General features: G+C 41.2%; 1 protein-coding gene and 1 pseudogene across 2 annotated transcripts in view; both read left to right on the top strand.

Moving 5' to 3' along the window:
- The window catches only part of LOC309370626 (cytochrome P450 2D28-like), a 293948-nt pseudogene that overhangs the window by 1893 nt on the left and 266017 nt on the right, over window positions 1–26038 (top strand). The window lies entirely within an intron of this gene.
- LOC309369822 (cytochrome P450 2J2-like) lies at window positions 1–26038 on the top strand. The gene is made up of 9 exons (XM_081911163.1): window positions 1–404; window positions 8196–8358; window positions 11867–12016; window positions 18439–18599; window positions 19586–19762; window positions 22290–22431; window positions 23457–23644; window positions 23934–24075; window positions 25272–26038. The coding sequence occupies exons 1-9, from the start codon at window positions 237–239 to the stop codon at window positions 25457–25459; spliced, it is 1479 nt and encodes a 492-aa protein (XP_081767289.1). The 5' UTR covers window positions 1–236; the 3' UTR covers window positions 25460–26038.

The following is a 26038-nucleotide window of genomic DNA, read 5'->3' as shown; positions in this document are numbered from 1 at the left end:
CATATTAAAATGATTATAGCGTTTGATTTTATTAGTGTTTGATTGTATCACATTCCAAGGCTACCTACAAATGGTGTTGCACCCATTGCTGCTTATTTGATTTTAATAACTGAGCATATAAAAACAGAGAACACTGCTGATGTCTTTGATGAAAGCAAAAACTCCTTAGAGAAAGAGAGTTGACCCTGACCAGGCAACCTAGAAAAAATTAAGGAGAAAGAGACAGCAAGAGAAGGATGGAGGTATGGGCACTTTTGATTGCTCTGCTGGTGGCTCTTCTGATTCTGCACTACCTGAAACAGCTCTGGTCACACAGGCATTATCCTCCAGGACTTCTCCAGCTTCCTCTCATTGGAGCCATATGGAGGTTTGGATTCAAGATTGATGAAAATACTCTCATTCAGGTACTTATTGCTTAGTAATAACTCAGTCTGATGCCAGCAATTGTTTTATCTATTTCCCCCAACAATTGTGATATTTCAGCTTCAACAATGGCATGGGTTAAAATGGTAAATGCCATAAGCCTCCGTTGTCAGAAGCTGTAAGCAATACAAATAATAGTAATAATGTAAAATAGTATAATTATTAATATTGAAAAGCACAAAACCATACACAAGTTGAAAATACGCATTAAAAATTACAGATCAAAAATATTTATTGTATACTGTTAAACTGAGGAAGGAGGAGAGAACACCCTCAAAGGAAGAATGCTTTTTAAAAATCTTGGAATATGCAGAGATGGCAAAAATTGATAAAAGATACAAATTTAGAATCTTTTAAAGAAGATTAGAAAACCTTTCCGGTCTATATAAAAAGTTATTTCCCATATGCAAAGACCACAGCGGGGTTTAAACTGTAAGAAAACAGCAGAATATATTAAGAAACATATTGGAGAGGATCAAATTAGATAAGATGGAACTTAAAAATGAAATAGTATGTAATTCGAGTTATAAACATTGATATTGGGTGAGTGGGAAATCACTTGTTTTGTTGAATTGGAATATAGTGGTACCTTGGGTTAAGTACTTAATTTGTTCTGGAGGTCCGTTCTTTTTTTTTTTAATTTGTTGTTGTTGTTGTTTAGTCGTTTAGTCGTGTCCGACTCTTCGTGACCCCATGGACCAGAGAACGCCAGGCACCTCTGTCCTCTACTGCCTCCCGCAGTTTGGTCAAACTCATGCTGGTAGCCTCGAAAACACTATCCAACCATCTCGTCCTCTGTCGCCCCCTTCTCCTTGTGCCCTCCATCTTTCCCAGCATCAGGGTCTTCTCCAGGGAGTCTTCTCTTCTCATGAGGTGGCCAAAGTACTGGAGCCTCAGCTTCACAATCTGTCCTTCCAGTGAGCACTCAGGGTTGATTTCCTTCAGTATGGAGAGGTTTGATCTTCTTGCAGTCCATGGGACTCTCAAGAGTCTCCTCCAGCACCATAATTCAAAAGCATCAATTCTTCGGCGATCAGCCTTCTTGATGGTCCAGCTCTCACTTCCATACATCACTACTGGGAAAACCATAGCTTTTACTATACGGACCTTTGTTGGCAAGGTGATGTCTCTACTTCTCAAGATGCTGTCTAGGCCTGTCATTGCCCTTCTCCCAAGAAGCAGGCGTCTTTTAATTTTGTGGCTGCTGTCACTATCTGCAGTGATCATTGAGCCCAAGAAAGTAAAATCTCTCACTACCTCCATTTCTTCCCCTTCTATTTGCCAGGAGGTGATGGGACTAGTGGCCATGATCTTCTTTTTTTGATGTTGAGCTTCAGACCATATTTTGCGCTCTCCTCTTTCACCCTCATTAAAAGGTTCTTTAATTCCTCCTCACTTTCTGCCATCAAGGTTGTGTCATCTGCATATCTGAGGTTGTTGATATTTCTTCCGGCAATCTTAATTCCGGCTAGGGATTCATCCAGCCCAGCCTTTCGCATGATGAATTCTGCATATAAGTTAAATAAGCAGGGAGACAAAATACAGCCTTGTCGTACCCCTTTCCCAATTTTGAACCAATCAGTTGTTCCATATCCAGTTCTAACTGTAGCTTCTTGTCCCACATAGAGATTTCTCAGGAGACAGATGAGGTGATCAGGCACTCCCATTTCTTTAAGAACTTGCCATAGTTTGCCGTGGTCGACACAGTCAAAGGCTTTTGCATAGTCAATGAAGCAGAAGTAGATGTCTTTCTGGAACTCTCTAGCTTTCTCCATAATCCAGCGCATGTTTGCAATTTGGTCTCTGGTTCCTCTGCCTCTTCTAAATCCAGCTTGCACTTCTGGGAGTTCTCGGTCCACATATTGCTTGAGCCTTCCTTGTACAATTTTAAGCATAACCTTGCTAGCGTGTGAAATGAGTGCAATTGTGCGGTAGTTGGAGCATTCTTTGGTACTGCCCTTCTTTGGGATTGGGATGTAGACTGATCTTCTCCAATCTTCTGGCCACTGCTGAGTTTTCCAAACTTGCTGGCATATTGAGTGTAGCACCTTAACAGCATCATCTTTTAAAATTTTAAATAGTTCAGCTGGAATACCATCACTTCCACTGGCCTTGTTATTTGCAGTGCTTTCTAAGGCCCATTTGACTTCACTCTCCAGGATGTCTGGCTCAAGGTCAGCAACCACACTATCTGGGGTATACGGGACATCCATTTCTTTCGGGTATAATTCCTCTGTGTATTCTTGCCACCTCTTCTTGGTGTCTTCTGCTTCTGTTAGGTCCTTTCCACTTTTGTCCTTTATTATGGAAATCTTTGTACGAAATGTTCTTTTCATATCTCCAATTTTCTTGAACAGATCTCTGGTTCTTCCCATTCTATTGCTTTCCTCTATTTCTTTGCATTGCTCGTTTAAGAAGGTCTTCTTGTCTCTCCTTGCTATTCTTTGGAAATCTGCATTCAATTTCCTGTATCTTTCACCATCTCCCTCGCATTTTGCTTGCCTTCTCTCCCCCGCTATTTGTAAGGCCTCATTGGACAGCCACTTTGCTTTCTTGCATTTCCTTTTCATTGGGATGGTTTTCGTTGCTGCCTCCTGTATAATGTTACGAGCCTCCAACCATAGTTCTTCAGGCACTCTGTCCACCAAATCTAAATCCTTAAACCTGTTCCTCACTTCCACTGTGTATTCATAAGGGATTTGACTTAGATTGTATCTTACCGGCCCAGTGGGTTTTCCTACTTTCTTCAGTTTAAGCTTGAATTTTGCTATAAGAAGCTGATGATCTGAGCCACAGTCAGCTCCAGGTCTTGTTTTTGCTGACTGTATAGAGCTTCTCCATCTTTGGCTGCAGAGAATATAATCAATCTGATTTTGATGCTGCCCACCTGGTGATGTCCATGTGTAGAGTCGTCTCTTGTGTTGTTGGAAAAGCGTGTTTGTGATGACCAGCTTGTTCTCTTGACAGAACTCTATTAGCCTTTGCCCTGCTTCGTTTTGATCTCCAAGGCCAAACTTGCCAGTTGTTCCTTTTATCTCTTGACTCCCTACTTTAGCATTCCAATCCCCTATGATGAGAAGAACATCCTTCTTTGGTGTCACTTCTATAAGGTGTTGTAAGTCTTCATAGAATTGGTCAATTTCAGTTTCTTCGGCACCAGTAGTTGGTGCATAAACTTGAATTACTGTGATGTTAAAAGGTCTGCCTTGGATTCGTATCGAGATCATTCTATCATTTTTGAGATTGCATCCCAGTACAGCCTTCGGCACTCTTTTGTTGACTATGAGGGCCACTCCATTTCTTTTACGGGTTTCTTGCCCACAGTAGTAGATATGATGGTCATCCGAACTGAATTCACCCATTCCCGTCCATTTTAGTTCACTGATGCCCAGGATGTCAATACTTATTCTTGCCATCTCATTTTTGACCACCCCCAACTTACCCAGGTTCATGGTTCTTACATTCCAGGTTCCTATGCAATATTTTTCTTTACAGCATTGGACTTTCCTTTCGCTTCCAGGCATATCCGCAACTGAGCGTCCTTTCGGCTTTGGCCCAGCCACTTCATCAGCTCTGGATCTACTTGTACTTGCCCTCTGCTCTTCCCCAGTAGCATGTTGGATGCCTTCCGACCTGAGGGGCTCATCTTCCAGCGTCATAACTTTTATATGCCTGTTGTCTTTGACCATGGAGTTTTCTTGGCAGGGATACTGGAGTGGATTGCCGGTTCCTCCTCCAGGTGGATCACGTTTGGTCAAAACTCTCCACTATGACCTGTTCATCTTGGGTGCCCTGCTCGGCATAGTTCATAGCTTCTCTGAGTTCTTCAAGCCCCTTCGCCACGGCAAGGCAGTGATCCATGAAGGGTATTTTTAAAAAAATAATTTTTATTAAATTTCCAGTTAACAAACCAATCATATCACATTAATTCCAAATTATACCAATACATAATAAACTCCAAATATTTAGCCGAATTTTAATTTTTTTTTGGGGGGGGTACCCATGCTTCGAGTTCAGAAAGGGTCCAATCATCTCATATTTCTGCTGCTTTGAAGTTCACAAGTCCCATCTTTCCATCTCTTTGATTTTATCCTTTACAAATCCCGTCTTCCAATCTTCTTGCTGTTATCATTTTTCTTCTTAATAACCTCTGAGTTATCTCCACAAGCAAGTTGAAGCAAACATTATTATAGTCCTGTGTGGATTTTCACGCTGATCCAAAAGTCCTATTCAAACAGCAGGTGCCATTTTAGCAGTTCCCATAAAATACAGTCTAAGCGTCTGCTCATTAACTTTCCCAGACCAGTTGCTCCATAAATCAGCCTTTCCAGGGGAGTTCTTGCCAAATCAAACGTAGAATTCAGATATGATAACAGAACAGTGGCTCCCTCCCCCTTTGACTGTAAATCTTGCAACAAAGTCAGTCTCATAATGGCATTTCCCAATTAGAACTGCGTCATCCAAAAGCCTTTTGTTACCTTTCCAGATCTTCCGCAAAACAGAGCCTTTAGTTGATAATTTTATTTCCACACAGTTTATTTTTCCATCTCACTTGCTATCAGTCATGTGGCAGTTCTTCTTGGGGAGGGGCTGTTAGGTAAATCATATTGAAAAAGTGAAAAGTCCCCCCCCCTTTCTGATCCGTTTCAACATACTGACATAGTTGTGATTCTTTGATGTAGTCTTCTGTTCAGTCCAACCCATCACTCAGCTTCTCAGTGGTCGATTTAATTAGCAATCAGTACACCCTTTCATTCGCTCGAAACATGTGCATTTACTCTTCTCCAATTATTTATCTTGAGCAATGCAACTAGGATCGCAATCAGAAGTAGCATCCAGGAGATCCAAAAACTCACTTGAGGGCTTTCCGTCCAGTGCCCCCACCCCCTCCTTCTTTCGAACTTGGGGGTGATTTATTAGCAACTGCGGACGAGGCAGCATTTTCCCATCCCCTGGGAAAACTTGGGAGGCTAATTTACTCCCATCATTAGCCTCTTAACCTGTCCGTTCTTACCCTGAAACTGTTCTTAACCTGAAGCACCACTTTAGCTAATGGGGCCTCCTGCTGCTGCCGCGCCGCCAGAGCATGATTTTGGTTCTCATCCTGAAGCAAAGTTCTTAACCCTAGGTACTATTTCTAGGTTAGCAGAGTCTGTAACCTGAAGCATATGTAACCTGAAGTGTGTGTAACCCGAGGTACCACTGTATAATTGTTGAGTAACGAATGTAACTTTCTATATGGAAAATTTCTATATTCCAATTGTTTCGTTAATTGGAACATTATTATTATTATTATTATTATTATTATTATTATTATTATTATTATTATCACCCAATAATACGCCCCCACAGAAAAAAATCAGATTTTAAAAGGGCATAGGATGTCGATTAAATCAACCAAAGGCCTAGTTAAAAAGGAAGGTTTTGCCAGGTGAACTCCCTGGCGAGAGAATTCCACAGATGGGGAGTCACTGCAGAGCAGGTCCATTCTTGTGTTGCCACCCTCTGGACCTCTTATGGAGGAGGAACACAAGGAAGGGCCTCAGAAGATGATTTCAGGGTCTGGGTAAGATCATATCGAAAGAGGCGGTCCTTGAGGTATTGTGGTCCTGAGCCATTTAAGGCTTTCTAGGTCAAAACCAGCACTTTGAATTTGGTCCAGAAACTAATTGGTAGCTGGTGCAGCCGGACCAGGAGCGATGTAATATGCTCTTGTTCCAGTGAGCAACCGGGCTGCTGAATTCTGCACTAGCTGAAGTTTCCGAACTGTCTTCAGAGGCAGCCCTATGTACAACACAGTGCAAGTAATCTTACCTTGAGGTTACCAAGGTTAACAAATGTAACTTTCTATATGAAAAAAGAATAAAATATTATTACAGAAAAAAGACAGACCCCAGGATTCATTCACAGCAGCCTCTCAACAGGTACTAACCTCCATGCCCTATTCAATCTTTTTCACTCAAACCAGAAGCACTTATCAAAAACAAATCATAAACTAAAACACCAAAATCTTCTTAAAGGATCTCTGCGGTAAACTAGGGTTGCCATTTTTTAGGAAATTGTTGAGCTTTTTCCAATGGGTTGCCACACATCTCAGTGTTCCTGACATTTTGCCGATTCCTGTCTGGACATGTCAGGAATTTTCCTGATGTATGGCAAGCTTACAGTAAGTGCTAATCTCCAGGTAATACTCTCTCCATTATTACAAGGGCAGGGCTATGAAATCAGCTTCAGAGAGTCATTTAGAAATCCATGAAACTAATTTCACTTGGAAATGAAGTCTTGCTACCACTTACAAGTTGACCCATAGAAAATACAACAACGTTTTATGTTGCCTTGTGTTTTCCCCTGATTTCACATAGCTACCCATGCTGCCATTATCCTACTTTGTATGGTTTTGTGCTTTTCAGTATTAATCTGAATCTTGCCTCTTTATACTAGTTTTAATGTCTTATGTGTGTTGTTCATAGCTGCTGGTTGAAGGGCACTCATCTCCAAAACACATTGTGTAACACAAGAAGCTGAATTAATAAAACAGCTTAATACAGTATGTTCTTGATCTTGTCTTCCTTTTGTTCTATTGCATTTTGCGACATGGCCTAGAACAGGTATGTCCAACTTTCAAGAGACTGAGATCTACTCCCACTATAAAGAAACTGGCGGTGATCTACCAAATTTGTTGAGCTTTTTTAGGGAGCCAAAGTTCTTGAGCTTTCAGGGGGGTTCGGGGACCCCCAAGATCTACCACAGACACACTGCGATCTTCTGGTAGATCACGATCTACCTGTTGGACATCCCTGTTGGACATCCCTGGCCTAGAATGTATGTTGGAAGGGGAGTATGTTCTCCCCTTCCAACATACAGAAGGGCAACAAGTTCAATTGGCAATGAAGCAGGAGCACATCAGCCTTTCTCAACAGCAGCTCATGTGTAACCAGAGAAGACAAGAGACAAACAGAACAGGCACCTTTCCATTGCCTCCTCCACAAGCATTAACTCTTTGTCAGACCATAGTTTAGCTTATTTGTTTGTTTCTTAAATACAATTATGAGCCTTTTTTCAGTGAAAACTCTTCAAAAAATACAAAATTACTTAACCATAGGATATGAACATATTAACTTTTAAAACATTGGAATTGATAATATTCTCTAGCCCAGACATGTATCATCTGAATTCCTTGCCATATATTTGCATGGTGGTGATGCTCCTGCTGTAACTCACTGTGGGTCTGAAACCTGACCCAGGGCTCTAACCCAGCCTATGCCAACCTGGTACCCTCCAGATGTTTTGGACTACAATGCCCATTTGCCCCAACCACCATGGCCAATAGTCAGGGATGGTGGGAGTGCTAGTTCAAAAGCATCTGGTGGGCTACAGCTTCCACATCCCTGCACACACAAAGATTGTGGCAAGATCATTTTCTGGCAAAGATTTGTGCATCTTCTTGTCTGTCGCAGGAGGGCTGGTTACTATGAAGTGTCTCTGCTGCTCTGATCCTAGGCAGAGGCAACGTGGCTCAGAGGGAGTAAAACAAATGGGTTGGAATTATGGGAGGGAGGAAGGGAGGGAGGGAGGGAGGAAGGAAGGAAGGAAGGAAGGAAGGAAGGAAGGGGAGGAGGAGGAGGAGGAGGGGAAAGGATGATAGCAAGAGAACTGCACATAGTGAGAAACTGCAGAGGTGAGGGAGAATGACGTTCTAGTATTAAGTTGAAATATCCAACTGCATTTTTTGAACACATCATTCCTCTCTTCTCTTTCGACCCAAATGGTAGCTGGGAAAGCAACATGGAAATATTTACACCATATGGTTTGGACATCTACCCATTGTAGTACTGTCTGGATTCCAAGCAGTGAAAGAAGCGCTCATTGACCACTCTGAAGAATTAGATGAGCGACCAGAGACTCCTTTCCTTAGGACTATGGCAAAAGGAAAGGGTAAGTAGTGAAGAATAAGAGTTTCTACTGGTAATTTCCCAAGATGAAACTTTTAAAGGGCTGCCCAGAAAAACAGAACAAAGGTTCTCTATTACTGCTGCAACACAGCGGGAAATGCATTACCTAGGAGCCAACACCTAGAGGCTGAGGTCATTCAGAGTGGCTAGTCCTCATGCTATCAAATGACACGTTCGTTTGGGTGCATGAAAACCTGGCTTCAGCACATATGAAGATTTGGTTAATTATGACATCTCTAAGAAACACAATACACTGCTTCTCTCAACAAGCTCTTCCAACATGTTTTGGGCATGGACTCATGTGGCAAATATAACATGTGAACTTTGCAATCACATAGTAACTATCATCATTATAAATTATGAATTGCTTCTTGCATTTTTGTCTCAAGGAAACTTACAGAGATATAAAAACAGTTTAAACTATGAATAATCACACTTTAGAAGTCCTAAGTAAGTCAGATTATCCTCTACCAGGGCCAGGGCCTTCTCAGTGATGGCTCCGACCTGGTGGAATGCTCTGTCCCATGAGACCAGGGCCCTGCAGGATTTAACTTCGTTCTGCAGGGCCTGTGTTGTTGTTGTTTAGTCGTTTAGTCGTGTCCGACTCTTCGTGACCCCATGGACCAGAGCACACCAGGCACTCCTGTCTTCCACTGCCTCCCGCAGTTTGGTCAAACTCATGCTGGTAGCTTCAAGAACACTGTCCAACCATCTCGTCCTCTGTTGTCCTCTTCTCCTTGTGCCCTCCATTTTCCCAACATCAGGGTCTTTTCCAGGGAGTCTTCTCTTCTCATAAGGTGGCCAAAGTATTGGAGCCTCAGCTTCACGATCTGTCCTTCCAGTGAGCACTCAGGGCTGATTTCCTTAAGAATGCCTGTAAGACAGAGCTATTCTGCCTGGCTTTCAATTTGAACTTAGCCTGATCTTTTATTCGCCTTACTCCTCTCTCCTCCCCTTTATATGAAGATTACCTGCTCTGGGATACCACAGCTAATTCTCCCCTGGTCTCCTCTCTGTCCCAAATAGGACTAATTTAGCCAGCTAGCCCTGGTGATCATCTAATGTTTATTGGCTGGATTTCCCCCCTAAATTGGTTTTTGTATTCTGAATTTATTGTTATTCACGTTTTATACTGTATTTATACTGTTTTTTTGTTGCATCAATTAAGTGTTTTAAATTTGTTGTTAGCCACCCTGACCCCAGTTTTCTGAACTGGGATGGGTGGGGTATAAATAAAAAATTATTATTATTATTTATTATAAAAGGTTTTAAAACAGTACAAAAACCAACAACAACTAAATATGGGTTAAAACAATAAAAGGTATACACCTATTGAAGTGACCTTTGTACACGACTGGGAAAGCTTGTTGGGGAAAAAATGTCTTCCTTTCTTTTTTGGAAAGTGCATAGTCATATTCTGAATGCAGTTCCAAAGAACAGGGATATTCACTCTGAAAGACACAATGTGAGTTACTGTGGGGCTGGCCTGCCCAATAATTCCTATCACTAACTCCACAGTTTATTACTGGTGCTAAGGGCTCCTCCAGAAAAGGTTTTTTAATTGCACATTCATAATGATTTGTGCTCATAATACTTTCAAGGTGGTTATATCCAATTCCATTGTCAATACTATTTATGCCTGCAAAGATTTTGAGGTGATTGAACAGTTTCATTTCCATTCTATAACATCCTTTAAAGGTAAAGGTACCCCTGCCCGTACGGGCCAGTTGTGTCCGACTCTGGGGTTGCGAGCCCATCTCGCTTAAGAGGCCAGGGGCAGTGGTCTTCCTTTTTGGGGGGAAAGTGCAGAGTCATATTCTGAATGCAGTTCCAAAGAACAGGGAAATTCACTCTGAAAGACACAATGTGAGTTACTGTGGGGCTGCCCTGCCCAATAATTCCTTTTTTAATTGCACATTCATAATGATATGTGCTCATAATACTTTCAAGGTGGTTATATCCAATTCCATTGTCAATACTATTTATGCCTGCAAAGATTTTGAGGTGATCATACAGTTTCATTTCCATTCTGTCACATGCTTTAACTTTATGCTGAAAACTACAAATGCACAAAATTATTTTTGTCCCACTTTCATTGCAATATAGTTTCCCCAGACAGAAATAATGCAGTAGTGTTTAGGCAGCGTTGCAGAAGAATTAACAAAGCAGAATATATCCAACATTGATGCATTACGTCTTGTCAAAAATATGGTGCAGAATTCACCCTCAGTAAAAAAACCCAAACCTGTCTAGCTGGACCAGTAGAAGTAGTAACTGGTTGACACCACACATTATATCCTGAAAAACAGTGTCAAAAAATTGGCTGAATTGGGTTTGTTTGGCTTTCCATACTTTTTTATTGAAACTTTTCAGAAACACTAACTAAGCAAACAAACAAAAAAAGTAAAAGAGAGAAAGAAATGCTAAGCCCTGTCTCAAAGGTAGATCTTAATTCTTGTCTCACACAAAAAGGAGTGGACCCAGCTCTCACCTGGGTGCTTCCATTTCTTCCCCCAGTCTCCGACCCTGGGAGATCTTTCCTTCTCTGCCTCTCACACAGGGTCTTTCACCAGCCGGCTATCACCTTCAAGTGTGTATCCAATAGTCCTCCTCCATTCCAGTATGGTGACTTTTTCTCCCCCAAAATTCCAACCATTCCTCCATGGTTTTTTATAAAAAACAAATTCTTCATTTCTATTTAAACAGGAATCTCTGCACTGTAGTCATATACAGAGGTACCTCAGGTTAAGTATTTAATTCGTTCCGGAGGTCCGTACTTAATCTGAAACTGTTCTTAACCTGAAGCACCACTTTAGCTAATAGGGCCTCCTGCTGCTGCCGCGCCGCCAGAGCCCGATTTCTGTTCTCATCCTGAAGCAAAGTTCTTAACCTGAAGCACTATTTTTGGGTTAGCAGAGTCTGTAACCTGAAGCGTATGTAACCTGAAGTGTATGTAACCTGAGGTACCACTGTACAATATTAAAAAATAACCCATAGTTATTTACTTGTTGTGTATTCATTATTTTACACCCAGTTTTATATCTTGTGATCCCATTTCCTGTAGGCAGTGATTTTCCATCCTAATTTAGCAAGAGAGAAAGAAAAAAGCTCTTTCCATTTCCACCACTTCGATTCTTTTCCCAATAGCATCACCAGAAGCTTGATAGATAGAAGTGAAATTTGATTGTGATGGCCTTCCATGGAAAGATCTAAACCTGCCGACATCACACTGTATCAGATACCAGTTTTCTCTTCAAAAATCAAAACGGTAGAGCTGTTGAGAAATCTCACTTTTTGCTGATACTGTAAAGTGAGCATGCCTGTGACGTCATTCTGAGCGTCTGCGCATGTGCGAGCAGCAAAACCCTGAAGTAACCTGTTCCGTTACTTCCGGGTCGCCGTGGGAGGCAACCTGAAAAGATTTAAGATTTAACCCGAAGCGACTTTAACCTGAGGTATGATTGTTGTTATTTCTCACTGATTTTCCATAGGTATTGCATTATCAAATGGTCACACCTGGAGGCAACAGAGACAGTTTGTTGTAGTCACTCTGCGGAAACTGTGGCGGGAAAAGAAAGGCATGGAGCACCAAGTAGCAGAGGAGGCCCATCAGCTCGTGGAGGCTTTTGCACGTTCAAAGGGTATGTGATGCTAAGTGATGGTGCTGAGCTGGCATATGGAGATATATTTGTGTCCTACCTCTGTCCATTTTATATATATATTTTTGGAAAATATTTATTAGGTTTTTACAAAAAAGAAAAATACATAGCTGCCACAAAAGTAAAAAGAAAGTAAAAAGAAATAAAACATAAACAAAAATACACATAGAACAGATCAAAACACTAGAATATAGAATACAATAAAGAAAAATTCCACCCAACCAGATACAAAACATAACAACTCCAGCTTTTAAAATCATACTTAATTAACTTCCTTTCTTGACTTCCTCACGCCTCCCTTTTTTGTGTTCCTCTTTACCCAATCAGATACAGCAAATCCTTACCCTCTTTCAGATCTCATTTCTGATTATTAAGTTCATTCTATTATGTCCCCAATCTTTCCTCCTCGTACTTAAACACCTTTATAATATTATTTACTTTCGACATAATATAACTTTAGTCTTTCCTCCTTTTCTGTTGCATTTTGCATACTTTCTTAAACTATATCACTAATGCCATATTATTTCCAAATCCAACATTATTTTAACATTCATAAACTTTGCAGTGTTTCTGCAGATAGTCTTTAAACTTCTTCCAGTCCTCTTCCACTGATTCTTCTCCCAGGTCTCGGATTCTGCCAGTCATTTCTGCCAACTCCATATAGTCTATCACTTGCATCTGCCATTCTTCCAAGGTGGGCAAATCTTGTGTCTTCCAATACTTTGCGATGAGTATTCTTGCTGCTGTTGTCGCATACATAAAAAACGTTCTATCTTTCTTTAACACCAATTGTCCGACTATGTCCAAGAGAAAGGCCTCTGGTTTCTTAAGGAAGGTATATTTAAATACCTTTTTCAGTTCATTATATATCATTTCCCAGAAAGCCTTAATCTTCGGGCACATCCACCAAAGGTGAAAGAAAGTGCCCTCAGTTTCTTTGCATTTCCAACATTTGTTATCAGGCAGGTGATAAATTTTAGCAAGCTTGACTGGGGTCATGTACCACCTATAAATCATTTTCATAATATTCTCTCTTAGGGCATTACATGCTGTAAATTTCATACCGGTGGTCCATAACTTTTCCCAGTCAGCAAACAAACTGTTATGACCTATGTCCTGTGCCCATTTAATCATAGCTGAGTTAACTGTTTCATCCTGAGTGTTCCATTTCAACAGCAAGTTATACATTCTTGAAAGAATCTTAGTTTTAGGTTCTAACAGTTCTGTTTCCAATTTTGATTTTTCCACCTGGAAACCCAACTTTTTGTCCAAATTATAGGCCTCTCTTACTTGATAATAATGAAGCCAATCTCGCACCTTGTCCTTTAATTTCTCAAAACTCTGCAATTTCAGTTTATCTCCTTCTAGTTCTAATATCTCCCAATATTTCAGCCATTTGGCCTCCATATTGAGTCTTTTCAAAGCCTTTGCTTCCATGGGTGACAACCACCTTGGGGTCTTGTTTTCCAATAAATCTTTGTACCTTATCCAGACATTAAATAATGCTTTCCTGACAATATGGTGTTTAAAAGTTTGGTGCGCTTTAACCTTGTCGTACCACAAATATGCATGCCAACCAAAAGCATTGTTAAAACCTTCTAAGTCCAAAATGTCAGTGTTCTCAAGAAGCATCCAATCTCTCAACCAGCAAAATGCTGCTGATTCGTAGTAAAGTTTAAAGTCCGGCAGGGCAAACCCCCCTCTTTCTTTTGCATCTGTTAATATTTTAAATTTTATTCTGGGATTTTTGCCCTGCCAGACAAATCTAGAAATATCTTTCTGCCACTTCTTGAAACAATCCATCCTGTCCACAATCTGTAAGGTTTGGAACAAAAATAACATTTTTGGCAATACATTCATTTTTACAACTGCAATTCGCCCCAACAAGGAAAGCTTCCATTTAGACCATATTTCTAAATCTTTTTTTAACTTCTGACCAACATTTCTCATAATTGTCTTTAAATAAATTCGATTTTTTAGCTGTCATATTGATCCCCAAATATTTCAGTTTCTTAACTAGGGTCAAACCAATCTCATTCTGAAACCTTTCTTTTTCAGTCTGTGTTAAGTTTTTCTCTAAAACTTTAGTTTTTGACTTGTTCAATTTAAAACCTGCCACATGACCAAATTCTTGAATCAGTTCTAATACCCTTTTCGTACTAGATTCTGGCTCCTGTAATGTCAAAACTAGGTCATCTGCAAAAGCTTTCAGTTTGTATTGTTTGGCTCCGACCTGAATTCCTTTAATCTGACTGTCCCTTCTAATCATATTCAACAGCACCTCCAGGACTGAGATAAATAACAATGGAGAGATAGGGCAACCTTGTCGTGTTCCTTTTTCTATCTTAAATTCTTCAGTCACCACATTATTAACTATCAGTTTAGCTTTTTGTTCTGAATAAATTGCATTTATACCATTTTCAAACCCTTGTCCCACCCCCATTGCCTTAAGGTTTTTCTTCATGAAATTCCAGGAAATATTGTCAAAGGCCTTCTCCGCATCAATAAAAATTAAAACAGCTTTTGTGTTAATATTCACTTGTAACATTTCCAAAATATCAATTATGTTCCTTGTATTATCAGCAAGTGTCTACCTGGGAGAAAGCCTGCCTGATCCTTGTGAATCTCTTCTACTAGTACTTTTTTAATCTGTTAGCTAAAATGTCAGCAAAAATTTTGTAATCCACATTTAACAGGGAGATGGGACGGTAGTTCTTGAGTTGTGTCTTTTCAGACTCTAGTTTAGGTATAAGCGTAATAAAAGCTTCTTTCCACGACTCCGGCGCCCTCTTCCCTTCCATGATTTCATTACAAACCTCCTTTAATGGTTGAATTAAGTAGTCTTTCAAAACTTTATAATACTTGGAGGTTAACCCGTCTGGCCCTGGAGATTTGCCCAGCTGCATATTCTGAATGGCACCTTCAATCTCCTGTTCTGTAATTGCATGGTTCAACATCGTCTTTTTTTCTTGAGATATTTTTTGTAATCCATTAAATCTCAAAAATTGGTCTATATCAGTCTCTTTCTGAGGCCCTTGTGTGTACAATTGTTTAAAGTATCTCTGGAAACACCTTCTAATCTCCACAGGATTCTGGATGTTTTTCCCTTCTATCTCGAGGTTTGTAATAGTGTTTAACTTTTGTCTTTTTTTTCAACTGCCAAGCTAGCAGCTTCCCACATTTATTAGCCGATTCAAATGTCTTTTGCCTCATCTGCTTTATTTTCCATTCTACTTCTTGATTTATCAGTTTCATATATTGTACTTGATAAAGTTTAATTTCTCTCAGAATCTCCTTTGAATTGGGTTTTGACCTTAATTTCCTCTCCCCTTCTTTTATTTTTTCCAAAATTTTATCATTTTTCTCATTTTGAGTCCTCTTTTTTATAGCATTCTGTTGAATTAGAAACCCTCTCATGACCGCTTTACTTGCATCCCAGATTACTCTTTTTCCCACCATAGTTCTCAAATTAGTTTCAAAATAGTCTCTCAATGTCTTTTGGGCCTTCTTGATAATCTCTTGATCTCGCAGTAAGGTGTCATTCATCTTCCATCTGAAGGAGCCAGTCAGTGTTAGTTTCATTTCCATCTTTACGGCATTATGGTCGGAGCAAGTTCTTGGGCAGATTTCCACCTTCTTTATCTTAGGTGCCAGTACTCTAGTTATCCATATCTGGTCAATTCTAGTCTATGTCAATTTGGCTTCAGAAAAGAATGTTCCTTCTCTTTCCAGGGTTTTTTTTAGTTCTCCATATATCAATTAAATCCATATTGTCAGTCAATTCAAAAAAAGTTTTTGGTAATCTGCCCTCTTTTGTTACAGTCTGTTTTTGTGCCTTGTCCATATTCGTGGATACCACTCCATTCATATCTCCCATCATGATGATGTTATTATAGTCCATATAGTCCAGCATTGTCTCATGCAACTTCTTATAGAACTCCGATTTCCCCTCATTTCGTGCATAAATACCTAAAATCAAAAAATTTTCTCCTTGAACTTGAATTTCAATTGCCAGAATCCTTCCTTGTTCGTCTTTAAAAATAAATTTAGGTGATAGGCTTTCTTTTGTGTAAATGACCACTCCTCTCTTTTTAACCTTATCCGATGCTATAAACTCCTGGCCCAATCTTTTATTAATCAAAATTTTCCTGTGAAGCCTAATCACATGTGTTTCCTGTAGGCAGATTAAGTCCAATTGTTCCTTTTTTAATAGATGAAAAACCTTCCTCCTCTTCTCCGGGGAATTCAGACCACAAATATTCCAACTTAATAGTTGCAGAGACATGATGCTGTGCTTCTATTTCCCTCCTACTGCTCCCAGAAGCTCTTCCTCCTTTGACGGTGGTATCACTTTCCCTAGCTGATCAGATCCCAAAGGTGGTAATATTGAACCTAGTACTCCAGATCTTAAGGCTCTCAATTCTTCCTCAACCTCTTTTTGAAGGTCTCCTCCATGGTCACTCAAAAATTTTTCCTTGTCTTCGACCGATCTTATTTTGACTTTCCCCCCTTTATATGAGAAAGATACCCCCTGGGGGAATTCCCATCTGAAGACAACTTTATTACTTCTCAATAATGCCACTAAGTCACCGTAGTTAGCTCTAAGTTCAAGCAAATGCTTGGGGATGTCCTTGTAGATTTCCACTCTTGAATCTTGAATCTCTAAAGTTTTCTGGAAGTGCGCGCTCAATATCTTATCTCTCTCTTCCTTCGATCTGAGGGAGATCAAACAGTCTCTCAATCTGATTTTCCTCCCTCCCTTACCAAGTCTGAACGCACTTACTATCTTAAAGTCCTTATCCTCTTCCAAAGGCCAATTTTTTAAAAAAATTCCTGTGTAAGATACTCACTTAAATTCTCTTTTTCAAGTTCTGGGACTGACCTAATCCTCAGATTATTCTCCTTATTTCTCAATTCTATCATAGACAGAAAATCCTGATGTTCCCCAACTTGTTTACGCATCGGCTTTATTTCCTGTTGCACAGCCTCTACTTTCTCTCTCACCTCCTCAGCTATTTTCCGATTCGACGCAGTTTCTTCCAAAAGTTTCCCAATGGTTTGTGCATTTGAACTCACTTGCTGGGTTAAATTGTTAATGCTAGCTGTATTTTGGTCAATTTTAGTTGACTGTTCAGTCACTTGTTTGCTTAGGCCATCCAATTTTTCATAAATTTTATTTAGTACAGAAGTAAAGTTCTCTCCTGAGGCCATTCCCTCAAGCCCAGTTGATCTTGTGCCGCAGGAAGACTGGGAACAGATGATCTGCATAGCTGAGAAATTATGCTAGGCTGCTGTGTTTTGGTTTTAGTTGATCTTGTGGTCCCACTTCTGTCAAGGTCAGTCCCACGGCTAGCTCTTCCCATGGAAAATCCCCAGCTCCTGAGATGGAAAAATCCCCCAGTGGCTGCACAGTTTCAATACTCCACTAGAGGGAATCTTTAACGTCGCACTTTGTAAAGTCTTTCTCAATTTTCAAAGTGTCCCTTAAAAATTTACACAGTAGCAAATCACTGGAAAACCTTCCTGAACCTTTTAATTTTGCAGAGTTAGTCCTAGTTAAGTTACAGCGTCTCCAAAAAGTGCGAGTTACAATATAACAGTTCAAAGCAGCCTGACTGCTCTAGCAACTTGGCAGTCCGATTCCCTGAAGTTCAAATGTTTTTGTAAATCCACAAGTGGAGAGGCAAAAATCAAAATTGTCCCTTTCCGCCCCCCCAATTTACCTGGGGGGGGGAGGCTTCTGTTTGAATGTTGGAATTTAGGTCTTTAAAATCACAGTCTCTGAAGCATTAGATTAAAACGTCGTTGCTTTATAACTTTAAACTAAGCCGGGAGACGGACTTCCTGGTTGCGCCTCCCGCTTCGGTGCCAAATTTAAAGTCAAGTTTTTTTCACTTAATCACTGGTTCATAAAACTTCCCCTACTCACGGGTAGTTGTTTCTTAGCCGAATAGTCCCAGGAAAAAGGTCAGCGCTCACCAACAACAGCTTCACGGCTTCACCCCACAGAAAGAGCGATCGACTCTCAGCACCGTGCCAGCCCCGTCACGCTCCGGCACCCCTTACGAGGTCCCTTTACGTTTTCGGGGGGCGCTAATGGTGCCCGCTGAGTCCCACGGCCACAAGCTTCCGCTGCCTGCGGTTTTTCAACGGGGGTCTCCGCTTCGCCGTAGCGGACGACCCGTTTCTGCGGAGCTTCCCCTTCACAGAAGGAAAGAGACCGCCATTGTCGTTCGCGCCGCCTCCGGAAGTCCACCTACCTCTGTCCATTTTAGAAAGGAATGTGATATGCTTTTGTTGGTTCCTAATGGAGATTCCAGCAGTTTCTCTTGGCCACCACGAAACCCCACTCTCAGTATGAACTGGACCAGCTGAGCTAACATTAGTATAACTTTATTTTGCAGGACAGCCACTTGACCCCTCCATGCCCATCGCTACTTCAGTCTCCAACGTGATATGTGCTGTGGCTTTTGGGCACCGGTTTGCTCTTGAAGATGAATGGTTCCAGAAGCTGATGGAAGCCATAGAATTTATCCTACAATTTATATGTAGCTTTGGTTATGCTGTGAGTAGTCATTTCCATTCCTGCCAAAGGGCTTTAATACCTCCCAAGGGCTTTAATACCACAAATCAATATTCTGATAGAGGGTTGGAGAAGTGAGATCAGGTTTAAATTGAACTGAGATAAGGGCCACTTACTATCTCACAACCTGATCCATTGCTCATGATTATCATTGAGATAACCAAAACCCCCCATAAAAAAACAACAAAAGAAGACTTTGTCCACCACAGGAGACTCTTTAGAGGGAAGATGGGACAAAAATGGAAAAATGACCTTGAGAACAGGTCATCTAGAGCCCACCAAAGGGAACAGAGGTGAACAAAATAATCTTCTCAAGAAGGGAATTACATAGTTTTGTTGCCATCATAGAAAACTTAATATGTCTACTCTATACCCACCTAGCAGTGGCAATCATGATGGCGTCCATGGTGAGGCCCCTGCAGCCACCACTTGGCTGGAATTTTTTTTTAATGAAAGAGAGACCAGCAACTCAAGCACTATCGCTATTGTTGAGGAAAGGAGCCCCCTTCTGTATGATCAACTAAACCCTTTCCTCAAATTTAAGTTCAGTTCTCCACATTTCTACATCCATTCCTAATCTGTAAAAAAAAAAGTACTCATGAAACTTACTTGAGTTTCCCCCCATCCCTATTCTCCACCCACCTCCAACTACCACAGACGGGCACTAACTTGTTCCAGGAGAGGTCCTGAGATAGTGCCCAGTTTTGAAATTATGCTGGGAAGCTGGAAAAATATTTTGAGCCATACTTTTCTTTCACATTTTCAGCTAGGGATAAATCACAGAATCCTATCATTGTGGGATTCCAGAGAAGCTATAGACACCTTCCTTCTTCTTAGTGAGACTCAAACTAATATGCTAGCCCTGAAGAAGAATGCAGATCATGTTTTATAAGTGCAATTACAAAGCACAAATGGTTTGAACAAGCTTCCTCATGGTAATGGCAGCATTTCTGCTACCTTTCCTTTAGCTTTCTGAAATGTTCCCATGGCTCATGAAACATCTCCCAGGGCCCCACAAGAAGGCTTTCTCCTGCGTGGAGATGGTGCATTCATTTGCAAAGGATGAGATAGAGAAGCATAAGGAGAATCAGTCTCTGTATGAGCCACAGGATTTCATTGATTTCTATCTGCTACAGATGGAGAAAGTATCTGCTTGAAACTGAATGCTGCTCATCCAAGGAATCATTTTATTTCATGTTATGAGTGAACAGAGAGAGGAGCTGAGGTAAGTCTGGGGGATGGGGGTGGGAGGGCTGGTTTTCTTTTCGGGGAGGGGAAAATAGGGGGGGGAGAGAATGAGGATGATATGTTTTTGATTAATTGTTATGTTGAAATCTTTAATACAAAATAAAAAAAATAAATATAAGTGAATACTAATCTCTTGCCAGGACACCAATATCTCTCTCTGTCCCCCCAATTCCCTCATATTCATTTTAATTGCTAAAGTGAGTTGACATCCTTCCATAGGCATCTACTAAAATAGCTAGGAAAGGATAGATATTTTCATGTACAAATGTGAATGCAAATGAGTATCTGCTTCAAAACTGTAGGCAACTGTAGAAAACGAATCTATTTCAGACTTTTATAAGCAACCCCTAAAACAGCAATTTAACGTTATTTTTTCTATCTAATGAGGCCATTGATCCATAAAATGAAAGCAGTAATCACTGTACTGTAGTATAAAATAAATAAAACAGTATTGTGGATGGATAAAAATTAAAATTAAAATTCTTTCTTACCTGCGCTGATGATAGTCATTGTTTGGATGGTGGGTTTTTATCCATTTCCGTAGTCACACAATCAATCAATCAATCATAAAATGAAGAACAAGCTACAGTCACAAAAATGAAAAAGCCACACAAACAAAAATGCAAAAAAATAGCAAAAACAAAAACACCAAATATAAGCTCCAAATATCACCTCATGACACTTCAATCGGAAATGGAAGGCTTTGATTACAATGGGGGGGGGACAAATTAGCAGCGCAACAGTGAAAATGGAAGCTCAGGAGCACATTCAGCTTCCGAAGCAAAGTTCGTAAACCGCAACATTGACTTCCAGGTTTGCAGCATTCAAGTTCCAAGTTGTTCGGGAACTAAGCTGTTCGAAAACCGAGGCACCACTGTATCTTTTTTTTCTGAATCTCAGTTGAAAATCACATTGAGTTCCCTCCAAATATTTCTCATAGTCAATTTAGTTGCTCAGTTGGGTTGACATCCGTCCATAAGCAAATATAGAAATGTCTAGGAAATGTGAGTGTAAAGGAGTGGAAACTTAAGTGTATTATGGGGTCTTCCTTTGGAGCATTTTTGGGATTGATGTTTATCTGACATTCAAATGTGGACTGAGAAAACAGAAAATCCAAAACAAAATATTCTTAAACTAACTGAGGATGCCTCCATGAAGTTTTAAATTTATTTTTCTGTCAAATGAGTGTGTTGGTAATAGTAGCCTGTTGGTTTTTGGTGAGTTTACCAGAAGTCTGGTAGGGACTTCTGACAGGAGCTTTACAAGATTGTTTTTGATAGCGAAGCCTCCCTCATATATTCAACATTCTTGTTGAGATAGACCTTTCCAGAAGAATGTGTAGCCTCCTTTTTCTTCCTTCAGTTGTCCCTTGCCTGCTCTTTGAGTCTCTTGAAGCACTGCAATATTGATGTTAAAACATCACATTTCTCTTGCAGTGATGGCAGTTCTGTGTTCAGGATGCTCATTATCTATGTTATATCTGTCCATATCTGTGTTATATCTGTCCATATATTCCATGTTCCAAAGTTCTATTGTCTTTTACTACCGCTGGGTGGTGACCCCACTGGGCATGGTAATCCAGTCAGGGAAAAAGAGAGGCAGACTATGTTTAGGGCACCTTTTCTAGCTCCTCCCCCATTTTGGAGTGAGCAGAGTAGATCCTAAAAAGGGCTGCTCAGTCATGGATACAGCTGCCAAGCTGCTCAACTCCCTTGTTCCTTGAGTCAGAACGACTGGATCTGTATCCACCATCCATGTGCTTTTTCATGACTAAGGGCTTCTAGATTTCACAATCCTGCCCCTGTTACCATATGCTGATCACCATGGATCTTTTGGTGTTTGGGTTTGGAATGGGTTTTTTGGAAGATGCCTGTACGTGAATTTGTTTTATGTCTGTAGATCAGTGCACACTGACCAATGAACAGTCTTCGCAGTAAGGCTCTGTTCTGATGGCATGAGTTGTCATGGTGACAGTAAATTCTTATCTGCTGCAGCTTTCATCCACCTTTACAGCCGTTGTAACATACCGCTTGTTATCACCCACCTGTTCTGCCGTTGATGACTTCTTGGGTCATTCTTTGTCTAGCTCCTCCCCTTTGACCTTACCGCCTTGGGTGACCCTGCTGGGAGTATGAGATTCCCAATGGCTTCACTCACAAGGGTCATAGGAATGTGCAAGCCCACTCACCACGAAAAGGTGATGATCCAGCGAGTGAGGGCAGCAACAGTAAGGGGGGGGGGTGGCAGCAGCTTCCCATTTCACCTTAGGCACTATAAGAGGGCACCCCACCTCTCATGAAGCATGTGTGGCCACCCTGGTATGGTAATAAGTGGGGGAAGGAAGTGGGGAAGGAAGATAAAGTGTTGAAGGACAGAAGGTAATGCATGTAAATGACATGTCACTTTCCCCATTTTCAACACCAGAGCAGGAATGACCCAGAGTCCACCTATGATGAAGAAAACTTGGCCCAGTGCATTTTTGACCTCTTTGTAGGAGGGTCGGACACAACTACGTGTTCTCTGAAATGGGCACTTCTCCTCCTGGCAAGTCATCCAGATATCCAAGGTGAGAGAGGAGAGCCAGGGCTTCTCTTGACCACTAGGCTGGAGCATAGTTCTTTAAAGGTTTCATAAGGAAGCCTACAATATTAGGGTTGGAAGGGACCCCAAAGGTCTTCTAATACAACCCCCTGCAATGCAGGAATCAACACATTCCCCCCTCCAGTTTGATTCCATTCCACAACCTGTTTTGTTTTGCAAATCTGCTAGCAGTTTCTTTATGCAGCAAATGTACAAGAATGCCCCTGCTGTGAGATAAGTATCTGAACCTCATTCCTGCCTCCCCATGCTCCATTATATGAGGGATGCGGGTGGCACTGTGGTCTAAAGCACTGAGCCTCTAGGGATTGCTGATTAGAAGGTTTGAAGTTTGAATCCATAAGACAGGTGAGCTCCTTTTGCTCTGTCCCAGCTTCTGCCAACGTAGCCAGTATTAGTAAACAGGTAGTGCTGCGGTGGGAAGGTAATCAGCATTTCTGTGTGCTCTGGCACTCATCATGGTGTCCAGTTGTGCCAGAAGTGGTTTAGTCATGCTGGCCACATGACCCGGAATGCTGTCTGTGGATAAACACCAGCTCCCGAGGCCTGAAAGCGAGATGAGCGAAGCACCCATAGTCTCCTTTTATTGGACTTAACCGTCTAGGGGTCCTTTACCTTTACCTTTATTTGAGTGATGCTAGCCAAAGATCAGATGAGGAAATGAGTATTAGTGAAAGTAAGTAGGAAATATTGAGGGCTGGGGGTGGAGAATGAATATATGACAGCCTTTGATCCCAGCCCTTCAGCAAATCCAGCAAGCTCTGGTAACCAGAAACAACTGCGATGAGCTTCACTTTCAGCCTTTTCACATCTGGGATCTAGAGTGGGGAAGAACCATGTACACAGATGAGCTCTTTGGAGGACCAGGTGACCTAAAAATGCAAGAAACTGGGACTCATTCACAGAGATTTATGGAACATGTTCAAGGGTTTGTCCATCTGAAATAAAATGCAGTATTCACAATAAACCTTCTGTTTCCATCATTCTCTTCAGATAAAATGCACAAGGAAATAGAAGATGTCATAGGTTCTGCTCACTCAATCTGCTATCAAGACAAGAAGAATCTGCCCTACACTAATGCTGTGATTCATGAACTACAGCGCTTTAAACCTGCCGGTTTTTTGGGGTTCGCTAGGCAATGTACAAAGGATTTCAAGCTGCGTGGTTTTCTCATTCCCAAGGTATAACAGTATGATACAGCTGCACTCCTGTAGCCCAAGAGCAAAGAGCAGCAAAAGGTTGCATAGTGAGAGATGCAGCCAGCCGTACATGAACTTCCTGTCTAGTCAAAAATCTGAAGGGCAAGAGCAGGAGCTCCATCTGCAGACATGTTTCACCATCAGCAAGTGCCAATAATAATAATAATAATTCAGATCAGTCTCTGCAATGATTAGTCTTGGGATAGTGTGGGACAATAAAAAAAAAGTGTTGATGTGTATGCATTCCAAGTCACTTGTTTCTTATTTGCAGGGGACTATTATTGTTCCCGATCTGCGCTCTGTTCTTCTTGATCCAACACGATGGGAGACACCTTCAAAGTTCAACCCAAATCATTTTTTGGACAAGGATGGACAATTCGTGAACAGAGAAGAATATCTCCCATTTGGTGCAGGTAAACACTGAAGACCAAGCTACATTGTGATCTGTAGAGGTGCTTACTGGTCTGCTTCCAGGAAATGACATCAGCAGCAGCACAGGAGGGAGTGGGCACTGCTGGTTAGCAGAAGGGGCAAAGCACTTGCAAGTTAAGGGGATCTCTAGGTTGATGGCTTGGGACCCACACATGCACATACACTTATGTGGTCTCCATCTGCACCTCCCTACATTTGCCACCTGAAATATACTCAGAGTCGCAAAGTGATTTCATGCTCTTTATTCAGCTCATAGTGGTGAGGAGGAATGAATGAAAGTCCCCTCAAAGTATCTGCTTTATATACATTATTTACACAATGGGCTGCACATGATTGGCTAATTCTGGAATTCTACTGTAAGCCAACCAGGTTGTGGATTCACTTCTATCTGGAGCATGATTTGGTGGTTCTTGCCAACCAATCATACTGCTGCATTGTTCTAGGACCAATCAGACTGCTGCATTCCGAATCCTGTTGTTCTAGGACCAATCAGACTGTTGCAGTTTGGATCCTATTCAAGCCACCCAACTTCTCTTCAGGCAGCAATGCTAGTTCCTACCAAGGTGAAGTAAACCTGGCAGGAGAGTTTGCTCTATGGTCTTAACCCCTTTCTGCATTGCTGATTTGGGCAGTTGACCAAACCTTTCCTTTCATTTTTTAAAATCAAGTTTTATTAAAAAGCTTTATACATAAGACACAATAAAAATCATACTAATCTAAAAGGGAAAATAGAAAAAAGATTAGGAAAGAAAAATAGAAAAGAAATGAAGGAAATTACAGAGTCCTCTATCATCCATATTCTGCACACAGAAAAGTGAGCCCTCCCAGTTCTCACTGGGAGCTAGACCCTCTTACACTGGCTTCTAGCCCTGGGAGATGCTCTCTGCCCTGCCCCTCCCCCAGGACCCTTCATCTTCAATCCATCCTCTTCCTGAATGTATCTTCCTTGATATGAGATTGGGAACTTCAAATTACAGAACAAAACATAAGTATAACAAGAAGAAAGGAAGGTTAGCACTGACCTGGCTAGAAAACTGACAGCAGCCTTGATGTTTTCCCTATCCTAACTATGTCTATTTTGCCAAAGTGTTATGCAGAATGCTTATAGCTACAAAGCAATGAACATGGGAAAGTAAATAATTGCTCACTTGCTGCCTTCCTCTTGTCTCCTCCTCAGGGGCTCGCATTTGTTTGGGAATGCAGATGGCAAAGATCGAAATATTCATCTTCCTGACCAGCCTGCTGAGGGCATTCAGTTTTCAGCTGCCAGAAGGAGTCAAAGAGCTCAATCAAGAGGCTATAATAGGGATTATAGCACCTCCCCATCCGTATAAACTCTGTGCTGTTCCCCATTGCAACACATAAAAAATAGGAAAATATTAGGGGCTGCACCCCTGCTTCCTCCACTTAGCGACCCCTTGGCCACTCCTGACACATGAACCCCCTAGCATTTCCCCTTCCCTTCCCATCTCATCCCATGCAACTACTGAGGTCTCTTTTCACTTTCGCAGCTCCATTTCTGAAGCCACGTCTCTTTTATTTTCTGCAGCTCTGCTTTGCATCTGTTTTCCCCTTCACCCCATCCCCTCCTTTTCTTTAGGCCCTTTCATTACCCTGCTTTCATCTTCATCCCTCTCCTAATGCCTCCTTACTCCCTCCTTTTTGACAACTTCCTTTGTATCCCCATTCTTACTCTTGCTCCCTTTTCTCCTCCCCCTCCCCTTCCTTTTCTCAAATCTCCCTTACTCAGACATTCCCACACCTCCTCCTCTCTCCCTCTTCTGCAGCCCCCATCTAACCCCCCCCCCATGCTATGTTATTGTATCTTTAAGATGAGTAAACTCCTAAGAGCAAGGCTATCAGCTTCTCCAGTTGAAGAATGTTAAGTTTCTTTGATGGATAATGTACATGTGTGCTTGTTAATAAAATATCTCTTCTAAATCA

The sequence above is a fragment of the Podarcis melisellensis genome, assembly GCF_964234715.1.
Source record: "Podarcis melisellensis genome assembly, chromosome: 5".
Taxonomy (NCBI): domain Eukaryota; kingdom Metazoa; phylum Chordata; class Lepidosauria; order Squamata; family Lacertidae; genus Podarcis; species Podarcis melisellensis.
Note: the sequence above shows the minus strand (reverse complement) of the source record. Positions and strands in the feature narration are given on the sequence as shown.